Consider the following 9,767-nt stretch of genomic DNA (forward strand, 5'->3'; position numbering starts at 1 on the left):
TGTGGAGCAGTGAAAGATAAATCCCTTATTGTGGAGTTAAGCATTAGTTACAGTGTTAACCCCACCTTTAGCCCAGTGCCTTGACCCACTTACTTCCCAGTTCCACCCTCCACCAGGATAACCCTTCACATCTGCCAAGCCCCTTCAGAAAATATCTTCCATTGTCCAACCCATGATCTGACAGCTTGTATCTTAAGTTTCCTTGGCTTCTGTGCTTCCGAACACGTGACTGCTGACATTTTTTTCTTTTGTCCAGTGTCTCTTAAGTTTAGTTGTACTGTCTCCAAGGGAAGGTGACGTGTCCTGTAGAACTCCTGTGTAGATTATGTTTTCCTTTCTTCCCGCCGGTTTTTCTGTGTACCTGAAAGATGCCTCTTTGCTATTATCCGAGGTGACCTTCCCCAGTGCGCAGCTTGGGTAACTCTTAAACTAAAATGAACAGCTCCAGTATTTTGAGTCTCTCAATCATGGAAGTGAACAAAATTGAATTTGGGGAGACAATTTTTGCTCAGGTGTTGGTCTTCCATTGAGTTTGGTGTCGTTATATGCCATAGAGTTGCCTGCAGTTTGAGTACTGCCATAATTAGTGTTTTCTCCAAAGCAAATACCAAGACAACAATTTAAATGCAAGAGTTTATTTGTTAAAAAAAGACGATTAAAAAGCCTTCTTGGCCCTCTTAGTTTCAATAGGGAGCAGGACAGGCCCAGAGGCCTTCCAATCCCTTCTTTTTTTTAAATTTTCATTTATATTCGTTCGCTTACAAAGTTCACATGTATTGTGTTTCACACTATGTTTCATTCATGTTGTGTTTCATACAAACTTTTCCATTCATCATATTTTATAAAATTAATGTACGTTGAACTATGCCCACCATTACCCTGTTTTTTCAGATCCCTGTTGGATCTTTCCACTTCCATTACCCGCTCCTCCCTCCACCCACCAAATTATGCAACCCTATGATTTCCTCCTTCCCATCCTCACCTCTCTGTTCCTACCCTCCTCGTCTTGGGTCCTCATCACTTTTTACTAGTTATTTTTCTACAATAATGCTTTTACAATAATGGCCTTATACAGTATTTGTCCTTAAGAGATTGAGTTAGTTTGTTCAGCATTAAGACTATCTAGTCTTTCCCAAATTATGTAGCAATTTTCAAAATTGTTGCTCCTGTGTGCTGTGTAGTATTGCATGATATAATTGTAGCACAGTTTCTTAATCCAATTTGATTGTGGTTGGACATTAGGCTGTTTCCATGTTCCTGTGATAGTGAATAATGCTGCTATGAACATTGGTGTATAAATCTCTGTGTCTTATCTCTGATTTTCTTGTGGTATATTACAGGCAATTGAATAGCTTGGGCATATAGAATGTCTATGTTCAGCTTTTTGAGGAAATGCCAAACTCCCTTCTAGAGTAGCTGTTCCATTTTACAATTCTACCAGCAGTGTATGACAGTTTCTATTTCTTCACATTCTGGCCAACATTTATTGCTTGCTGTCCTGTTAAACTTTGCCACTGCTACTGGGGTGAGATGGTATCTCACCGTGGTTTTGATTTTCTTCTCTCTGATTGCCAGTGATTCTAAGCATTTCTTCATGTGTCTGTTGGTTACCCAAATGTCTTCCTCTTTGGAAAGTTTCCATGCCTTTTGCCTATTTTGTACATGAATTGTCAATCTTTTTCTTGTGGAGGCCCTGCAGGATCCAGAATGCTATTTGATCAACATTTGTGACAACACCACCCTTTTGGACCTCGGGCCTATGGCCTGCGGGCCTTATGTGGAACAAAAGGATTGAAGATCCAGCAAAGACATTGCTATAACTTTATTATACACATCTGGATGTTACCTTGCCTGTCAGTTTCCTGGATTCAGCCAGAACACTTTAACACCACTAGGGGCCCTTTCATGCCAAGTAGCAACAGGTTACAAGTGGACCCAGTAACATAATATTAGTATGCCTGATTATCTATTAGAGGTATAAGACGAGTCTTTCAATTGTTGTATTGGGAGAATATTTTGAATATTGCTTATTAATTATCTATATTTTTGTTTATCATTGTTGTTATTAGAACAGTACTTGTCTGTCAGTTTGCCGTACTAAGATTGCTTGTGAGTTGCTGTGTTGCTGAAAACTGTGCCACCAGTATGTCAAGCGTCAGAGTGGTCATTCATGCCTAGCAGGTTTTAATAGAGCTCCCTGTCAAGACAGACTGGGAAACAGGTTCAGTCATTTACTGCTCAAATAGTAGGCCACTGAAAACTATATGAAAAATAGAGAAACACAGATAGCTATAGTTTTAGAGGTAAAGCCCTGATTGGAAGGCAATGGAAATAAGGAGAAACAGCTGCAAACAACTTTAATAGCCAGGACATGGAATGTATGAATTTTGAATACCGGAAAACTAGAAGTTGTGAAAAATGAAATGGAACACATGAACATTGACCTTCTAGGCATTAGTGAGATGTGATGGATTGGCTTTGACGACTTTGGTTTTGACTTTTTTTTTAAACCCTTGAAGTGCCTGCTGCAGAAGATCAAAGAATACAGCCTTCAATATAGATTGCATCTCAGTGTCAGGAAAATGAAACATTTCCCCCCTTGACTGATAAGCAACATTATGCTGAGTAAAGAAAAGACAGACTATAAAAGACTTTACTTGAATCCACAATCAAAACACTTGGTATCAGCAACCAGGAGATCAGGAGACATATGGCACTGGGAAAATCTGCAGTTGGGGACCCCTACAAATTATTGAGGAATAATGATGTCAGTTTGAGGAATAATGATGCCAGTTTGAGGACTAAAGTGTATCTGAACCAAGCCATGTTATTTTCAATCACTTGCTATGCGTCTGAGAGCTGGACAAGGAATAAGGATGACAGAAGAATGGATGCCTTTGAACTGTGGTGTTGGAGAAGAGTATCGAATAACCTATGAACTGCCAAAAGTGCGAAGAAATATGTCTTGGAGAAGGTGCAGCCAGAGTGCTTGAAGGCAAAGACAACAAAGCTTAGTTTTATATACTTAGGGCATGCTGCTAGGAGAGACTATTAGCTGGAGACACACAACCCGTTTAGAAAGGCAGAGCGTCGGTGAAAGAGAGGAAGACCTTCAACCAGATGTATTGATACAGTAAATGCAGCAATGGGCTTAAGTGGTCAGTGATGTTGAGGGTGCCACAGGATAGGTCAAGGTTCAGATCTGTTGTTAATAGCATTACTGTGAGTCATACTAGACTCAATGACACAAAACAACAACAACAGTAGTTTATTTGTGGAGGAGTTCTTGTAACCTAAAGGTAAAGAGTTTGGCATCTCCAAAGCAGATGGTTCTAATCAAACAAATGAACAATCATCCCGTGCCATTTACAGTTTCTGGAAAACTGCTGGAGGGTCAACTTAAATGGTTCTGACAGGATGGTTGGCACATAGCAATAAGATTATTTCTAAAGTGAGACTAGGAAGTGTGCCTGGGTACGAGGGATGATTTTGAGATTGGAGGAAAGCTAAGACAGCGAATTTTAATGGGCAGGTTAGCCTTTGGGTAAGGAGAATTCAATGTGAATTGAAGGGTTATGGAAACTACTGAAACTACAAGCCCTTTTACAAGTCCTTATTTCTTCCCAAGCATTTTCTTCCCATTTCTTCTAGCCCATTCTGCTCAGTTCAACCATGATTCCCAGACTCCAGAGATCCCCGACAGAGAGACATGGGAAGCTAATAGCCTGTAAATAAATTGTCTGCTGATAACTTCTGAAAGTGACCAAGAAATATGGGTGGGCTATTTACTAAAACACTACCTTAAACCTCATTCTTTCCACTCACTTCTGGGAAGATTCTTGAATGGGCTCACTTACGTCTTCAAAGAAGGTTCTTGTTTGCAGAACGATTTCTTTGAAGTAGAAGCTCACATCTCGATCTGTTAGCAGCTCCAGGATCTTTTTGAGAGCCTTCAAGCTTTCACAGATGACTTCAGTGCGGGCCAGGTGATACAGGCCTCTGATAATCGATTCTAACATTATCTGCTTATGCTTCTTTACCTAATTTGAAATAAGGTCTCTGAATCTCAAAAAAGGTGATAAATAAATCTTGGAAAAGGACTGAAGTTCCCAAACCAGGCAATGGAAATTATGTAAGGGCCACATATACTTCAATTCAAGCAAGGGTCACCACTTAAGTGATTTGCTTGGATTTTCCCACTATGTTGTATGCTTGTGGGTGTGATCTTGAGTGAGCAATTATTTCAAGACTGCTAAATTAACTATAGACCCTAGGAATGCCTTTTACCTTGTGCGGGGCTCCCAAAGCTGTATTACCGAGGCCTCGGATGGCCATTTGCCTCAGGATGGCATTGGAGTCCCAGGCACTCTGATCCATCAAGATCAGCACATCCCGTAGATTTCCATGCTTCCAGAGAATGGGCTCCTTCATGAGCTGCAATCAACACACCTCTCTCCCTTAGTTAAGGGAGTGACCTCCCTTCAGGAGAGTGTCAAAGGAATAAAAACTACAATTAAAGAGTAGGAGAGGAAGCCCTGGGGTGATTTAGCATATCGAAGCTAAGCTCTAGGTGTGAAAGGTCCATGCTCAGGTTGTCTATGGATGTTTCTAGTCTAGATAGGCTGATAGAACAGGGAAGATAGGAATCACTGAGGCTATTCCTTCTCTGGATGGGTTGGGATAACTTTTCTCCCAGAGTCTGAAAAGACAACAATATGCTTGTTGTCCACTCTTTGCTTTTCTCCTGCCAGATCTAATCACTGCCCACCTCTGCTCTGGAAGGTTGATTCTGAAGACTAGAAAGTAGAAGAGATCCAAGAAGGGCTCTTTTTCTCTCTTTTACTGCTTAGATGCTGTATCTCTGACAGTACTGGCACCTTCCATGGCCAAAATTCTCCTCAAATATCCTCCCTGTGTAAGTCCAGCTCTAACAGGATTTCTGACCCAGAGAGAACCACCCTGAAGGGATCTATAGCGCCTATTGGGATGGCTGCTGTCTCTTGCCTCAGAGAAGAAGGCAGTGCCAGTTATCCGGAAGCTCTCCGAGGCAGAGGTGAAAGACAGGACTAGGTAATCCATGATGTCCAGTATGACTCCATGTTGCCATACTGCCATGCTCCTGCAAAACACAAGGCTCCAATTTTAATGGACACTCTTTCCCCCTAAACAAAGGAAGAAATTCTAGTCCATTTGCCTACCAGGCAGATAAATGACTTAAAAAAAAATTGTTCCCTTCAAGTTAGAATTGACTTGAAGCTGAACGTTCAGAGGGTTTTTAGAGACTGTAAATTGCCTAAGAGTAGATTGTCCATCTCTCTCCTGTAAAGTAATAACTGGTAGACTTGAACTGCCTACCTTGGGTTGGAAGTACAACTCTCTAACCATTAGATGACAAGAGCTACAAATAAACAACCTTTCAAATAAAAAGCCTCCTTAATTAAAGAACTTTGAAGCTTAAGCACTAAAATTTCCCAATTGAAATGTTACTTGAATTCAGTGTTCTCTTGTATCACTTTTTGGTGGGTGGTGGTAAATTTTGTGTTAACTTTCCCATCTATTCCTACCCCTCTTTGCTCTCACTGGTCATTTCCTCTATTTGTTCTTCTTTAACTCTATGTCCCAGGAGAATCATGAAGTTGTCTGCTTTGAATTTTCGTTCTATTTTTGTCTTTCTCCTTTATATCCAGCTCTAGAGTGTCTGCCCATTACCTCGCCAGTGCACATACTCCTGTGTGGTGGGTTCCAGGACTGCTGAGGAGAGACCATACATTTTCCCCTTCATCTGATTCTTTGGCAAGGCCTTCTTTCATGGCTTGAACTTGCACACATTTCAGAGTTATGGTTGCGAGCCTGCGGAGACAGTCAGTACCCACAGAGATGAGTGGACCTGTACCGGGAAATGTGAGTTCCCAGTTCACTCCATCTCTTCCCCAGAATGCTCCCCATCTTTAGATTAAGGGAAACTGCAATAAAGAACAGAGGCAGCCTGATCCCTCACATTTTAGTCTTAAAACCAGTTGGACTAGGATGACGTGAATCAGCCACCACCACCATAAATCCTTGTCAACTCTCTGACTAAATATGGCCCTAGAATACTAAGTACCAACCCTATAGTTAATTTGTTTTAAAGACGTATTTTTTTTTGCATTGTCAGTTCTCTCTCATCAAATTGGTTCTGACTCACAATGATCTGATAGAGCAGATTAGAACTTTTCCATATCACTTCTGAGGCTGAACATTTTATAGGATCAGCCTGCCAGGTTGATTGGTGGGTTTGAAGTACTGACCATGGGGTTAGCAGCCAGACGGCCTACCACAGTGTCACTGCAGTTCCTTTTCCAGGTTTTGTTGTTGGTAGGTGCCGTTGAGCCAGCGCTGACTCATGGCGACCCTATGAACAACAGAACAGAGCTATTCCCACTCCTGCTCCATCACCGTCACCATCTCCACCAAGCTCAAGAGCACTATTGCGAGTACTGTGTCAATCTATCTCACTGAGTGTCCTGCACTGTATCACCAACTCTCTACTTTTCTAAGCATGAGGTCTTTTCCAGAGAACTAGCCCCTCCTGAAAAGATGCTCCAAGTGTGTGAGATGAATTTTCATCACCTTTGTATCTGAGGAGCAGTCTGGTTGTACTTCCTTCAAGACAGATTATTTTGTTCTTTTGAACAGTAAGTGTACTGTTAGGTACCATCAAGTTGACTATAACTCATAGCAACTCTATGAACAACAGGAACAATCTGCCTGCACGTCACCAAGATAGACTTCTTCTCTACCTCTTTTTCTGCCAGTCCATGGGATAGTCTATACTCCTTTATCAGTACCACAATTCAAAGTCATTGATTCTCCTTCTGCTATCCTTATTCATTGTCCAATTTTCAGACACACATAAAGCAACTGAAAATACCATGGATTGAATCAGGTACATTTTAATATTTAGTTGACATCCTTGCTCTTTAAAATTTTGAAGAGTTATTGGTAGCAGGTTTTCCCATTGCAATATATATTTTAATTTCTTGACAGCTGCTACCCTGATACCCTTGAGTGTTCTTTGTGGACCCAGGTGAAATAAAATAGTTGACACCTTAAATCTTTACCTATAATGAAGCTGTTGTTTGGACAGAAGAAGGAACCATTGCATGGTTTAAAATCAGTCAAGGTGTGAACCGGGGTTGTATCTTTTCTCCATAAGTATTCAACATGTACACTAAGATGAACCATATAAAGAAGAACATGCCATCAGGATTGGAGGAAGACTCGCCAACCACCTGCATTATGAAGATGACCCAACTCTGCTAGCAGAAAGTGAAGAGGAGTTGAAGCACCTGTTGCAGAAGCTAAGAGTACAGTTTTCACTCTAAATTATATCTCAACATCAAGAAAACAAAATCTTCCCCGCTGGACCAATACGGTGACGTATGGATAACAGAAGTCGTCCAGGATTTTATTTTCTGTGAATCCACTACCAATTACAATGGCAATTGATGTTAAAAAAAAGTTTTAAAAACCCCTCAAATAACCAAAAACCCCCAAAACAAAACATGTTACACTGGGATAATCTGGTTGCCAAGGACTTCTTTAAAGTTCTAAAGAGCAATGATGCCAGTTTAAAGACTAAAATATGCCTGATCCAAGCTATGTCATTGTCAATTGCTTCCTGAAAGTTGGACAATGAGTAATAAGGACAGAAGATGACTCGATGCCTTTGAATTGTACTGCTGGAGAAGAGTGCTCCAAATATCCTGTGGACTGCTGAAACAACAAACACGTGTCTGCTGGAGGAAGTGTGCCCAGGTGCTCTTTCAGAGGCAGGATGGTGAAGTATTGTCACACATACTTCAGGCATGTTGTCAGGAGGGCTAGTACTTGGAAAAAGACATTGCACTCGGAAAGGTGAAGGGTAACAGGGAAAAGGGAAGACGCTCAACAAGGTGGATTGACACAATGAGTACAATGGGCTGGAATATGTATGAGATAGTGAGGACAGCACAGAAAAGGGCAAGTTTCAGATCTGTCGTTCATACAGACACTATGAGTGTATTAGATTTGATGGCACATAACACATACACGTAGGTGATTTCCCATTTGGATGAAAATGATGCAAAAGGATGGAAAAACAATAAGAAGACTTAGAATAAAAACCTATAACTAAATCGTGCACGTAAGTGTGCGTAATGATGTCATCGTACATCATGAAACAGCTATTAGTTTGAATCCACCAACTGAAAGATAGAATTGCAGAAAGATAGGCAGTTTCCTCCCATAAATAGTCACAGCCGCAAAAGCTGAAGGAGGGTTACTATAAGTCAAGCGTAATTCAACAGCAGGGGGTAATTTTAGTAAATCCTTAGTATAGATTACACTTCAACAGAAAGAAGACAAAAATTCTCACAGCTGAGCCAGTAAGCAATGTTAGTATAAATAGAGAAAATATTGAAAGTGTCAAAGATTTCATTTTACTTGAGGATGTTATCCACAATCAACACCCATATAAGCAATAGTAAAAAAATAAAATAATTTTTAAAGAGAAAAGCGAACTGGGGTGGTAGGGAGGAAAATGTGCAACAATGAATGAATGGAGATACAAGTTTTCTTAAATTTTTGTTAAAATGTCAATTAAAAAAGAATTAATACCTCAGGGTTGGGGAAAGAAGGAGAAAAACTGGATAAAAAAGAAAAAAATTAAAAGCAATTATTATAGGGTATTATGATTATCATAAGAGTCCGGAATGAAGGTTGCAGAGTGGACTATACTCGGGGTGGGGGTTGGGGGGAGAAAAGTGCAACAATGAATGAATGAAAATCCAAAATCTGTGTAAATGTTCATTAAAAGAATTAATAGTTAAAAAAATAAAATTTTGTATTACACTGGACAACTCTGCTTTAAAGGGTCTCTATAGAATAGTGCAACAATGAATGAGTGGAAGCCCAAAATCTCTGTAAATGTTTATGAAAATTAATAAAATATAATTATAGAAAAAAAAAGGGTCTCTATAAAATGTTAAAAAGTAGAGATGCCACTTGGAGGACCAAGGTGTATCTGATCCCGACCCATGACATTCTTCAATCACTTCATATATATGTGAAATCTGTACAACAGATAAGGTAAAAAAAAATTATGGCTTTGAGTCATGTTGGTTTTAAAAATATCAAATAAACCATGATCTACCAGATGAATGAATAAATGTGTCTTGGAAGAATGCTCCTTGGAAGAAATGACAACAACTTCATCTCATATACTTTGGACATGTTCTCAGAAAGGAATCTTTCCTAGAGATGATACCATATTTGTTAAAGTAGAGGGTCAGCAAAAAAGAGGAAGACCTTCAATTAGATGGATTGACATAGGGACTGCAACTATAGGTTCAAGACTATAATGACTATAAGGATGGTACGGTACTAGCCACTGGACGCTTTGTTGTAAATCTAGGCATTGGGTTGCTATGAGTTGGAACTGACTTGATAGCTTCTAACAATGACAACATTCTTGAAAGTGCTACTTTGATATATGCAAAAAAGAATTTAAAGTTATAAGAGGACAATGTGGATTGGAAACTTTTTTCTTTTCTTTTTTGTTTCTTTATCTTTATTAATGGTATACAAACTGATAGTACTTTTTTCAGTTGGTGAAGTTTTACATTTTATGAACTATAGGCATTTGACTGTGTGGATCATAACAAACTGTGGTGGACTCTGAGAAGAATGGGTATCCCAGAACACTTGATCGTTCTAATGCGAAGCCTATACTTGGACCAAGAGGCAGT

At 39.8% G+C, this 9,767-nt stretch overlaps 1 protein-coding gene across 1 annotated transcript in view; it reads right to left on the bottom strand.

The window, feature by feature from the left end:
- The window catches only part of MROH2B (maestro heat-like repeat family member 2B), a 142,460-nt gene that overhangs the window by 13,417 nt on the left and 119,276 nt on the right, over positions 1 to 9,767 (bottom strand). The window contains exons 34-37 of the mRNA XM_006889584.1: positions 5,710 to 5,850; positions 5,005 to 5,119; positions 4,288 to 4,434; positions 3,858 to 4,040 (exon numbers count right to left, since the gene is read on the bottom strand). Of these exons, the coding sequence (XP_006889646.1) occupies positions 3,858 to 4,040; positions 4,288 to 4,434; positions 5,005 to 5,119; positions 5,710 to 5,850 (586 nt within the window). The remainder of the gene's footprint in view (positions 1 to 3,857; positions 4,041 to 4,287; positions 4,435 to 5,004; positions 5,120 to 5,709; positions 5,851 to 9,767) is intronic.

Source organism: Elephantulus edwardii, unplaced genomic scaffold (assembly GCF_000299155.1).
Source record: "Elephantulus edwardii isolate Elephantulus edwardi_28Jun2011 unplaced genomic scaffold, EleEdw1.0 scaffold00079, whole genome shotgun sequence".
Classification (NCBI taxonomy): Eukaryota; Metazoa; Chordata; class Mammalia; order Macroscelidea; family Macroscelididae; genus Elephantulus; species Elephantulus edwardii.